Consider the following 13,081-nt stretch of genomic DNA (forward strand, 5'->3'; position numbering starts at 1 on the left):
TTTAAGCACATCTGGTCCATACTGCCTGGCCCATTTAACTGGAGATGCTGTGGATTGAAACGGGGACCTTCCGCGTGCCACGCAGGTGCTCTACCACCGAGCCATGACCCTCTCCAGATGTTGCTCCTTCTTGGCCGAGCTCTACCGTCCCTTCTGCTTCCAGGCTGTGGAGCACAGGTGTCAAACTTGTGGCCCTCCAGATGTTATGGACTACAGTTCCCATCACCCCTGCCAGCATCATGCTGGCAGGGGATGATGGGAACTGTAGTCCACAACATCTGGAGAGCCGCAAGTTTGACACCTGTGCTGTAGAGGGCACACGCTCCAGTCGTTGGTGTGATGGACCACCGGGCTGCCACCCAAAATGGGGCCACCCTCTGCAAATCCCCTTCCCCTCGCAAGAAACCCCAGAACATCCCCAATAACACCCAGGCCCTTTCGGGGAACAGTCTCAGATGTCAGGGCGGTCTGCTCACTCACACAGGGTCCCCCATTCTCCCCTCCAGGTTCATAAACGTGAGATATTGGAGAGTACTGGTCGGTGCCACGGATCTCTCGAAACCAGGCCCCGATGCCCAGGTGTTCACCATCAAGATGCTGGCGGATCATGAACAATACAGCCCCATTGGCCAACTCAACGACATTGCTGTGATTGAACTGAACCAATCTGTTGCCTGCAATGACTACGTCCAGCTTGCCTGCCTGCCGGATGGCAGCGTGAACATGCCCGCCCTGAGCCATTGCTACTTCAGCGGCTGGAGCACAACAGACACAAAGAGTGAGACCTCTAGAAATGACCCCCCGCCCAGAAATCAGGGATGAGGGGGGATCCCAGCCACTCAAAGCCAAGCCTCCAGCTAAACTGTAGTCTTGGAAAAGGACTAGGTCAGGGCAGTGGTGGGATCCAAAAATTTTAGTAACAGGTTCCCATGGTGGTGGGATTCAAACTGTGGTGTAGCACCAATGGGGCTGGGCGGGGCACTCCGGGGGCGGGGCATTAATAATTTATCTGTTACTGTAAAAAACTCTTACTGTAAAAAAAGTTCCTGATTTCCAGCTGGCATCTTTCTGTCCATAATTTAAACTCATTATAGCAAGTCCCGTCGTCTCCTGCCAACAGAAACAACGACTTCTCCTCTAATTGACTGCCTGTCAAATACTTAATACTTTCAAATACTTAATTTTGTTTCTATTTATTTATTTATTTATTTATTAATTAAACTTTTATACCGCCCCATCCTCTAGGGGCTCTGGGCGGTGGACTTTCTAGAAATCAAAAGAAGGAGACTTTCCTTAAACAAGGAACTTTACCTTATTATCTCCCATTTTCTACCTTCGCTAACCAGCCACATAGGAAACAACAGGACTCAGGGGCCTAACGAGGCAGTCCTGGGCAAACTGTAGCCCTGGGCAAAACCTGAGTTGGATGCCCCCCCCCCCCCATGGGCGGCCACTCCACCACGACCAAATTGTTTTTGCACCAGGACATTGGTGCCTGCAGGGGGTGCACTTTTAGACATATCAGCACCAAAATTTCAGCATATCATCAGGAGACTGTCCTTATGCTACTCCTCAAGTTTGGTGAGGTTTGGTTCAAGGAGTCCAAAGTTATGGACTCCCAAAGGGGGTGCCCCATCCCCCATTGTTTCCAATGGGAGCTAATAGATGGGGGCTACAGTTTGAGGGTCCATAACTTTGGACCCCCTAAACCAAACTGCACCAAACCTTGGGGGTGCCATCATGACAGTCTCCAGATGATACCCTGAAATTTTGGTGCTGATACGTCCAAGAATGCCCTCCCTGCAGGAACATCCCGAAATTTGCCCAAGAATCTTTGTTGTGCATTGAGTTTTCTGCATTGCTGTCAATGGGGGTTGCAGGCTGGGGGGGGGGCACATTTCTGAAGGCACAGTCTCAAAACTTTCAGGGTCTCATCAGGAGACTGCCCTAATGATACTCCCCAGGTTTGGTGCAGTTTGGTTCAGGGGGGCCAAAGTTATGGACCCTCAAAACTGTAGCCCCCATCTCCTATTAGCTTCCATTGGAAACAATGGGGGATAGGGGCACCCCCTTTGGGAGTCCCTAACTTTGGACTCCCTGAACCAAACCTCACTAAACTTGGGGGGTAGCATAAGGACAGTCTCCTGATGATACGCTGAAATTTTGGTGCCGCTAGCCTAAAAACTGCGCCCCCTGCAGGCCGAAAATGGAAAACCACTAAAATACCCCAAAACGAACCCAGCATTTTGATGCCCCCCACAAGGTGATGCCCTGGGCAGCTGCCCACCTTGCCCAATGGGCATTACGCCAGTGACAGGACTTTATGATTTTTGGACCTAATGGGATTTCTAACAGAAAAGCAGACCCAATTAGTAGCCCCCTCTCGGCACACACAAATAATTAGTGACCCACACTCGGGAACTGGCGAGAACCTGCTGGATCCCACCTCTGGGTCAGGGTCCCTAGCCTCTTTGAGCTTGTGAGCCCCTTTGGAATTCTGCCACAGCGTGGTGGGGGCACACACAAAATGGCTGCCACAAAATGGCTGCTGAACGAAGAGGGGCCCACCCACAAAATGGCTGCCATGGCTGACTTTCAGTCACACAGCGACATTTGTAATTTGCTGCTGTAGCGGCAGCTGATGTCAATGCAGCATTTTTTTTAAAAAATGTGAACAGCCAAACACATCTTTTAACAACAGATCAGCACCTTGCTGGATAAAAGCCTCACCTGGCCCCACCCATTTCCTAAAAAAACACATAGCGGGCACCAGAAAAAGTGTTGGTGGGCGCCATGGTGACTTTGATTAGTGACCCTCCATTTGGCTTCTGAGACCTTTCCGCAGTGGTAGGATCCAAAAATTTTAGTAATAGGTTCCCATGGTGGTGGGATTCAAACTGTGGCGTAGTGCCAATGGGGCTGGGCGGGTCACGGCGGGGGCGTGGCCGGGCATTCCGGGGGCGGGGCATTCCTGGGCGGGGCTGTGGCAAGGACGCAGCCGCTGCGCCGGTCCTTGGGCGGGAAACGAATGCACGCAGACGCAGGCTGCCACGCACGCCGGTGCACCTCCTGCTAGACTGCTTCCAGTTCTGCGCGCTACTGCTGCGAGGAGGGGCGCAACGAAGGCAAAAATCACGTGGCAAAATCACCCATTAGTAACCCCCTCTTGGCACACACAAATAATTAGTAACCTGCTCTCGGGAACCTGTGAGAACCTGCTGGATCCCACCTCTGATCCAGACAATAACGAGAGTAATAATGACTCTCCAGGAAACAGAACCTGGTCACTGAGGGCAGCAACCTTTGTAGAAACGTGGGTGTGTTAATGCCTTATGTGGGGATTATTCTTTTCTTGACTGTAGAGCACTTAGAACTGCAGGAACTTTCTTTCGCTGATCCCAGTTGAACCAAAGGGATTTGGTGGGATTATAAAATCACTGCTAATTCCCCGGTATGTATTTTTCATGCCACAGCTTAGCCTCTGGACTTGTGGAACTACAGCAGAGAGCCTTTGAGTGCGCACAATGTGATTCCTCTGCATTGCTCATTCGTTGGGCCAGGGATCACCAGATTTGTGGAATCTGCCACTCCGTTGTTTATCTTGGGAGCAATTCAACACTAGCCAGGAAGATACACACCAGTTCTTTCCTCTGCTTTCTGCTCACAGGATATGTCAAGAAGCCAGAAATCCTGCAGGAGGTCAAAGTGAACCTCTTGGAAGTTGGGGCTTGCAACAGCAGCCGGTGGGTTAACAAACGCATCCAGGACTACAACGTGTGTGTCATGGCTGAGAAAGGAGGCAAGGAGAACTGCCAGGTGGGTGGGCTGCCTCGGGGGGAGGGCTCATTTCCCATCACTCCAGTCTAGCAGGATGCATCAGCTCACTTTCCTGGCCAGACCTGATAGGGCAGTGGTGGCGAACTTACGGCACTCCAGATATTCATGGACTACAATTCCCATCAGCCCATCGCCACCACTGATAGGGCAGTGGTGGCGAACTTACGGCACTCCAGATATTCATGGACTACAATTCCCATCAGCCCATCGCCACCACTGATAGGGCGCGGGAAGTAACCTATGGCACTCCAGATATTCATGGACTACAATTCCCATCAGCCCATCGCCACCACTGATAGGGCAGTGGTGGCGAACCTATGGCACTCCAGATATTCATGGACTACAATTCCCATCAGCCCATCGCCACCACTGATAGGGCAGTGGTGGCGAACCTATGGCACTCCAGATATTCATGGACTACAATTCCCATCAGTTCATCGCCACCACTGATAGGGCAGTGGTGGCGAACCTACGGCACTCCAGATATTCATGGACTACAATTCCCATCAGTTCATCGCCACCACTGATAGGGCAGTGGTGGCGAACCTATGGCACTCCAGATATTCATGGACTGCAATTCCCATCAGCCCCTGCCAGCATGGCCAATTGGCCATGCTGGGAGGAGCTGATGGGAATTGTAGCCCATGAACATCTGGAGTGCTGTAGGTTCACCACCATAGTGATAGGACATGCTTGATGTAATGGTTAGGAGCGGTTGACTCTAATCTGGAGAACCAGGTTCGATAACCCACTTCTCCACATGCGTGGCGAAATCTTATCTTGTGAACTGGATTTGTTTCCCCGCTCCTCCTCATGAAGCTTGCTGGGTGACCTTGGGCCAGTCACAGTTCTTGGGAACTCTCCCAGCCCCGGCTGCCTCACAAGTGTCTGTTGTGGGATTTCGTGTGGCGAAATCTCCAATTGGCCATGCTGGCAGGGGCTGATGGGATTTGTAGTCCACGAACATCAGGAGAGCCGCGGGTGGGCAAAAGGGGTCTATCCAGACACATTTTGGTAGTTTTTAAATGCCACGAAAGGTTTCTGAGGTCTGTGCGTGGATCTTAGAGGACCTCCCCCCTCCTCACACTTTTGCCCTCTGTCTTCTTGCTCCAGGGGGATGGTGGTGCCCCCCTCATGTGCAGGGAGGGCCGGTCGGAACGCTTCTGGATCACTGGAATCGACAGCTGGGGCAGCGGCTGCACCAGAGAGAGGATGACCGAGGTCTTCGTCTCCACAAGACACTTCTCCGCTTGGATCCAGAGAAGAATCAAGGAGATGCTGCAGCCACAGCCACAGCGCAAGCCCGTGGTTCTGCAGCGCCCGAACTGGACCCGCCCTTCGGCCAGGCCGACCCCCACCCCTGTGAAAAGACCTGTCACCTGGTACAGACCCAGGCCGAGTTACAGCTGGGTGCACCCGAACTACGTGCCCATGCCCCCGCCCCCGCCAAAGTGGAAGCTGCCAATTGGGCGACCAAAAGGGTCCTCTGGCAGTTGGGATTAGTGGCCTTCTAGGCCTAGGCCTGGCTTCCGGCAGCGATCCCTGCCCCCCGGTGCCCTTTACAACTGGACTCAGGGGCTGCCTGGGCCTCATCTGAACCCCCAACCTCAGCCCCAGTTCCCAGGCAAACAGCAAATGACCACCCAGCCGTTCCAGAACTGGGCCAGGGGGCAGCCCAGTGCTATTGACAAGAAGCTGAGACCCTGGCCACCATTCCAGGGGCAGAACCACGATCAGGCCAGGATTAGACTGTCATCTGTCCCCGTGACGTGGCACTGTGGCTAGAGGCATCTAAGATATCGGGTGATTCTGCGCTGGAGAACCCCAGGGGAGAGTCAGCCTCAGTTCGAATCCTGCCCGAGGGCCAACAAAAGATCCCCCTAAGTAGCCGAAGCGTTCTTTACACTCACCGTAGTCTGGGTGAGTCCCATGAATGCCCCTGTGCCCATTCTCCAGTTCGGGCATCTTGCAAAACGTTTTGGCGGGCTCTGCGTAGACTTTCCTCTCAGCTAAACTTCGGGCTCCCATCGAAGTTCTATTTGGATTCGTTTATTCCTTTTGCTTGGGAACAGGCAGTCTTTACTATAATGGTTATTAAATGCATCTGGAACCTTTGTTAGGATCCCCGTGTTTTCATATTTCCAGGCACCATAATTTTGTTTTGTTTTCTGCCAAACTGGGATAAAACTTCTCAGAGGTCGAATCCCCACTACTGTCTTAGCCAGGTTTCAGAACACAAACTAACCAGGTTTGAGGGATGACCTCCCCATGGCTTGTGTGGCTGATTCCGTTTCCGGCGCTCATTCTCCCCGTTAATCCGCGCTCCGGCAGGACCTGGTTGCAAGTGGCACAGACCCCATTAACACGGTTCAGAGCTGATCCGAGGGGAGGGATGAGGGTTGAAACCCTGACTCGTTTCCCACCTTGGAGTGTGATGCAGAATTCGGGCAACCAATCAGAGCTGCAATGCGCACGCAGCCTTTCCTTGGTTTCATTTCCTCTTTTGTGATCGGCCAGCAGAAGGGGATGCAAATGTTAAACAGTCAAACGCGTAACTTTGAATTGTTAATGGTTTACACAGGTAACGATTAACTGTTTGCACAGTTAAACAGTTAAACGTTAAACTTTTACATGCTGGTTTTTTTTAATCACGCCCCTACAATGTACGTTTCCGCAGTGGGAAAAGGTCCCGCCCCATCAAGGCACGCCAGCCAATCAGGGGAGACCGGCGAAGCGAGCTCGCCTGGTAGTGGGGATTGCTAAGAGTTCTGCAACCGGGTGTGTCTGCTGAGTGCTCGCTGTGGTGGGGAGGGAGAAACTCCGATGAAGAGGACACGGTTTCACCACGAACAGGTTTGGATCTGCGTGCAAATTTCAAGTGGGGATTCGACCAGAGAAAAATTCTCACATTCCAGATAAACAAGCCACATTCTCCTGATTTTAAAGTCAGTTCAAGACGGAAGGTATTTCCCAATCAGATTCCGAAATTTCTTATCTAATTGAGATTCAATTGTACCGGTCACCCAAGTGATCCATTTCCCTCTTAATTTCAGATGGGTAAGAGAAGGAGTCTTTGTTCTAGAGGCAAATTCTCACTTGCACACTGGGCCGAGGGTGGGCATTTGGCAACTCAAGAAAGTTCCCCAGAGTTGCACAAGCAGCAGTGAAGTTGGATCCAACATTCCAAGAATGGAGAGTCTCGGTTGCCCACTTGCTTCCCACAGCTGCCCTCTCAGTTGCCCACCCACGCAAAGCAAAAGTACTCAGTAGCACACATCAGAGAACCTACTTGTGTACAACATGTGCAGGGAAAAAACAAGAACCCCCCCCCCCACAAATAGCACCTATTTATTGGTTTGCTTACTTCATTTATAACCTACTTTTCTCCCCATTGCAAAGACAGAGTGGCATGCCATTTCCTTCCTTCACAACAACCCTGCAAGGAAGTTTAGGCAGAGCGCATTGGACTGGCCCAAGATCATCCAACATGTGGGGATCTGAACGTCGGCTTCCCAGATCCTGGGCCCATGCTCCAACCACTACATCAGAGGAGTCCAACTCTGGCGCTTCAGATGTTCATGGACTACAATTTCCATCAGCCCCAATAGGTCATGCCAGCAGGGGCTGATGGGAACTATAGTCCATTAATAACTGAAGCACCAGAGTTGGACACCCCTGCACGACATCAGACTGGCTCTCATTTTATTAGGACCGATTACCTCGACACCAATTAGTAAGCAAGCTTTTCTCCATAATTTTCCCTCAGACTTGATATTCAGTTCTTGGGGTCATGGAAAGTGCTGTCAAGTCTTAGTCAAGTTATGGTGACCCTACAGCAGGGATGGCGAACCTATGGCACGGGTGCCAGAGGTGGCGCTCGGAGCCCTCTCTGTGAGCACACGCACACAGAGTTCATCATGTGGGGAACGGAAAATCACCCCCCCCACACACACACCCCGCTAGGCTGGCCTGGGCCACTGAACACAATGTGAGTGTGTGACCTCTATCTGTGGGTTCTGTGGGGCAGAACTTGGAATGAGTTTGCAACAACAATTTTTAAAAACAAAATGGTTGACTTTCTTAACATACAACATTAAACATCAACATTTAACATCACACTTCAAGGTCCTGTTCAGGTTTTGCATTTTCAAGTCCTTATATTTAGTCTACTGATACTGCCAAGTCCATTTCTTCTTGCAAGTGGGTTGGCTCCTGAAGACTCCAAGGGCTTGGTGAACAGGATTCAACATGGTGAAGGTTTCCAGGAGAACTCTCACCCATTACAAACATAAAAAGAAACCCTTAACAAGGTGTTAAGGGCTTATAGAAATCAAGGTCCGAGTCTGGTAGCCTCGTCTCCTCCAAACTACATGAGGTCTGCTGCAGCCTCTTGCTGCTTTGAGTCTCCACCCCTTACTGGGTCAACCCATTCTGAGCATGGGGGTTACACATGCACCACAGTGAGCAGGGAGGACTCAGCTGGTAGGCCTCATGCCTGTGCTCCAGGTGGCTATTGCCGGAGGGGGGGGGGGGCGCAGAAGAGGCAGAGATGCTAGAGAGGCAAAGAGCAGTGCGCATGGGACTTGCTGGAGGCTAGAGCAGGCTGGCCCCTGCTTGAGCAGGTGGGGCGGAGGAGAAGGGAGCCAACTGGTTTTTTTCTAAACTAAAACCTCAGCATTCAGGTTAAATTGCCGTGTTGGCACTTTGCGATAAATAAGTGGGGTTTGGGTTGCAATTTGGGCACTCGGTCTCAAAAAGGTTCGCCATCATTGCCCTACAGGGTTCTCAAGGCGAGAGACGAATATTGTCATTGCCTGCCTCGGCGTCGCAACGTTAAGACTTCCCTGCTGGCCTCCCACCCAAGTATTAACCAGCCCTGACCCTGGTTAGCTTTTGAGATCTGAGAAGAGAAAATTATGTCTGGGGTTAGGATAAATAAGCCCGGAGTTTGAAGCTTTGTTTCTTGACATGAAAGCCAGACGATGTTGTAGGCTTACCTGGCTAAGTGAACGGCAGGTACACCTCAGGTATCAAAGGGCACTTGAGGTAGAGAATCTGGAAATATAAACACCAGATCCCGTTGTAAGGATCTCAGTCGTTCTTGTTTCCCTTACAGCCAAACCTGGCCTTGACGGAGATTCTTTTGGCCGGGCGTCCGGCCAGGACCTGTACCAACCTTGTGAGAATGCTTATCTCGCTTTCGCATAGTAGAATTCCGTTCTCATGAGAACGGAGCCGGGGGGATGAGTTAGTCAGCATTATAACCTGTTGTTTGAGCGGGGTTGCTCATTCCTGCCATGTCGTGTGTGTGTGCTTTCCAGGATGTCTGAATAAACGGACTTATAATCAAAAGCCTTTTTATTTCTGCTCTTTGGAATTCCTTACATTATGGCAGGAAACTAACTCATTTTTTCTCTTGACTGTGTTTGGATCTCTGGTGTTCTAACATGCAGAGATTGAGTACTCTTGACCATGTGGAAGGCACGGTAGCCCCCATAGAGGGTTTCGAGCCTTCCCTTCCAGACTCCGAGGATCCGGGGGATGATCCGATTTCGCTGGTGACTCTCTCCCGACCTCGGTCCAGTTCGAGTCTGCCTCTCTTCCCTTGGGACGATCGACATGGGTCAGATCGTGTGGAGATGCATGAGAGTTTTGGGGCGCTATCTATGGATCGAGCGCCTGTGGACCGGTTCGTTTCCACCCGACAACGTGTGGATTACAAACCCCAGATGCAGCCAGTCCCTGAGGAGTTTGGATTATCTACCATTCATGCTGACACCCAAGAATCCATTGAAAGGTTCCTGGACAAATACTTCGATGATATTCCCAAAGATCAGCAATGGCATAGCACCGGAGCTCGTCCCAAAGTTACAGCGGAAGCAGGGACGATGACGAGAGTTGGATCGATGATCGGAAGAGGGTTCCACACCACCTCGGCAGTTCCAAACCCGGGAGCGAACGAGCGAATGGGTGAAATCCGTGGAGCAGTTGGAGGCGTGGAGGAAAAACCATCAGAGGAGGAACTGGATCCCGATCCCGAATCGTTACCCATGCCCTCGAAAGAAAATTGGGACGATGCGGTGGCCATGCTGCGGGACGCCAAACTTTGCTCTGGGAAAGACGCTGAAGGCCAACTGTGGGAAGAGGGAGCCGCCGAAGTTCGCAACGGGACCGTGAAGAAAGCAACGCGAAGGAAATCCAAAATGGAGTTGGACCGCGGAAAGAGAAGCGTAAGGCCAATCAGGTATCAACAGAATCTGACGATTCATGACAAAAGTACTGGATCAGTCCAAACTGGATTTACAGCGCCAGCGCTGAAAGTTAATCAAAAGCCATCCAAACCCAGAATGAACTGGACTTTAGGAATGTCAACCAGACGCGAAGAGCCAAATTGGATCGAGAGAGGGCAGCTTTGCACGCCAAGAATCAAAGATGCCTTAACACGCTAAGGAAAGGGAATTGGCTGAACGGGGAGAGCAAACTTCTACGCATCGGCAACGCGGAGACGTTGGTTAGAGCTCCCCAGTTGGTGCCTACACCTTCACCCTCGCGACTGGCGGCCCTCCCCCCTGCCGGATAGCGCCATACCGCCCGGTTCCAGCTTTTCAACTTAGGGCACCCCCTCAACCCCCTGCTCCTCCAGCGCCCCTACACTATCCAGTACAACAACCAGGTTACATGCAGCAGCAACCCCAACACGCACCTAGAGTGATTGAAAGAGGGGCTCTGCCAGACCGCCCATCCCAGCTCGCTTTGATGGCACCGCGATCTAAACATCCTTACTTTTATCCTGCAACTCGATGCTCATATGCAAGAATTTCATGATCTATATCGTTTCTGGAACGCTAAAAAAAATAATGACATTGGGTCGGTGGTTGATGGGGGAGCCGCTGAGTATTTGTTACTCTTTATGAATTGCGGTGGGGACGATACCGCGCACGGTAGCTGGCTTCCTCCGAAGCCGCTACATTCCGGGTTCCAAGATCCCAACGCTGAAAACGATGCCATCCGGTATTGGTAAAACCATCCAACAGGGCAGCAACCGCTTCCTTTGCTGATTTTGCCCGTGAACTGCGTGCAGCTGCCAGTAAACTTCCACCGGACTGGCCCGGAAGCGCATGAAATGCAAGTATTTTTTTTCGAAGCTATGGATATTAAACTTCGTGGAAACAGTGCGATCCTTATTCGGATCCCGCGAACGCTATGATTGATTTGATCGAGCTCGGCTTCTGGTGGTTGCCTGCTCCGTTTTATGCTCGCGTTTGAGGTCGCCGCTTCACGCCCTAAACCAGCCAACACGCCGGCGCCGGCCGCTAGAAAACCTGCCCGGCCGTATGCCGAGACCACGCCGGAACGCCGCCGCCGCTTGGGATTGTGCCTTTACCGCGGAGGTCCTGGCCACCTGGCTGCTCAACTGCCCGAAGAAGCAGAAGCCTCCCCTCCCGGGGGCCCGCGACTCCTTCTGCCAAGCTCTCCACGCAAATCCAGCCTGCCAACTCAATGATCGGGTCTAAAGCTACTTTTTGATGAGGATGTCGAAGAGGATGAAACTGCGCTTTGTCTTTCAGCCGCACCCGTGGATCTTTAATCCTTCCCCTGATCCGGTGAGTGAAGGCAGCGCCGCCTATTACTATTTTGACTTCCTTAGCTAACCCCAGTAAACGAGCACGTAGGTTTTGGCCTCTGCACTTTTGTGGACTCAGGTTGCTCCCCACTGTTCCATGAGATCGCTAGTGGTCGGTGAACTCGGCTTAGACCGAAGTTCCCTTGGTGAAGTCCATTATCTTCACTCCAAATGGATCTGTAGCCCACTGGGTGGTGAGGGTCCGGCCCGGTTCAAAACCCAACCGGGTACTGCTGGGTAAACTTATCATTGGGAAAAGATTAGTTTCATTCTTGCTCCAGTCACAAAGCACTCCATTGTATTAGGTATGCCATGGCTACTTTTACATGAACCAACCTTCGTTTGGAAGGAACGAATCCTTCAATTCTCAGATCCCCCCTGCGGAGATCACATGGATGGGGGGGAAGATCCATCGGTAGGGGAGGGGGAAGCAACCATCGCTACAGCTTTCAATGTACTGTCGGCTCCCCTTGCTGTAGAAATCCCAAAGGCGTATCAAGACCTATCCAGAGTTTTCCAGGAACAGGAGTGCGATCAGCTTCCCCCCCATAGAGATACCAATTGCAAGATCCTGCTACAACCCGGAGCCCAATTACCTAAGGGTAGGATCTATCGCATGAGTCCCACCGAGGAAAAGGAGCTCCGCGCCTTCTTAGATAAAAATTTAGCCCGCGGATTCATACGGCGAGCCACAAAACACACCCATGCCGCCCCTGTTTTATTCGTTAAGAAAAAAGACGGTTCATTAAGACTTTGTACTGATTATCGTGGACTAAATGCTGTTTCCATCTCCAACAAATATCCTTTGCCCTTAATAAAGGACCTCTTGGATGCCCTAGGCAAAGGCCGGATTTTTACCAAATTGGATTTGCGGGAAGCTTATTATCGTGTCCGCATCGCGGAGGGGTACGAACATTTAACAGCATTTAATACCAAATTCGGGCAATATGAATATTTAATAATGCCCTTCGGATTAGCTGGGGCCCCAGGGGCCTTCATGGCCCTCATAAATGAAGTATTACATGATTTGTTGTACAAGGGGGTAGTCGTATATTTGGATGATGTTTTGATTTACTCACAGACCCTGGAAGAGCATGAGGCTTTAGTCCGGGAAGTTTTACAACGTTTACTTGATAACTCCCTCTTTGCCAAGTTGTCAAAGTGCTGTTTCCACCAATCCTCCATAGACTACCTGGGCTATCGAATATCCTCTGACGGTCTAGAAATGGACCCGGCTAAAGTGGCCGCAGTGGTTGACTGGCCTGCCCCTACCAATAGAAGGGAATTGCAATCTTTTTTAGGCTTTGCTAACTTCTATCGTGACTTCATTCCTCATTTTGCCAAACTTGCCTTACCGCTCACTGATCTTTTACGCACTAAAGGAAAGGACGCCCAAGCGGCCAAGCCCGGGGCCCCCCTCCCCTGGTCGCAGGAATGCCAATTAGCGTTCCAGCAGCTGAAAACAGCTTTCACAACTGAGCCAATTCTGACACATCCCGACCCTGAGTTTCCTTTCATCGTTCACGTGGATGCTTCGGACAAGGCGCTGGGCGCTGCCCTCTTGCAGAAAAATTAAGACAATAAATTGGTACCGTGTGCTTATTTATCCAAAAAATTTTC

General features: G+C 51.3%; 1 protein-coding gene across 1 annotated transcript; it reads left to right on the forward strand.

Moving 5' to 3' along the window:
• The first annotated feature begins 339 nt into the window (after nt 1–339).
• On the forward strand, nt 340–5,340 carry LOC125434608 (acrosin-like). The gene is made up of 3 exons (XM_048500141.1): nt 340–778; nt 3,668–3,816; nt 4,951–5,340. The coding sequence occupies exons 1-3, from the start codon at nt 340–342 to the stop codon at nt 5,338–5,340; spliced, it is 978 nt and encodes a 325-aa protein (XP_048356098.1).
• Nucleotides 5,341–13,081: the final 7,741 nt, after the last annotated feature.

Source organism: Sphaerodactylus townsendi, linkage group LG06 (genome assembly GCF_021028975.2).
Source record: "Sphaerodactylus townsendi isolate TG3544 linkage group LG06, MPM_Stown_v2.3, whole genome shotgun sequence".
Taxonomy (NCBI): Eukaryota; Metazoa; Chordata; class Lepidosauria; order Squamata; family Sphaerodactylidae; genus Sphaerodactylus; species Sphaerodactylus townsendi.

Coding starts and splice junctions, on each gene's coding strand:
- LOC125434608 (XM_048500141.1), top strand. CDS start 340: ATGGACCACCGGGCTGCCACCCAAAATGGGGCCACCCTCTGCAAATCC. Junction 779..3,667: donor GAGCACAACAGACACAAAGA/GTGAGACCTCTA, acceptor TTCTGCTCACAG/GATATGTCAAGAAGCCAGAA. Junction 3,817..4,950: donor GAGGCAAGGAGAACTGCCAG/GTGGGTGGGCTG, acceptor TTCTTGCTCCAG/GGGGATGGTGGTGCCCCCCT.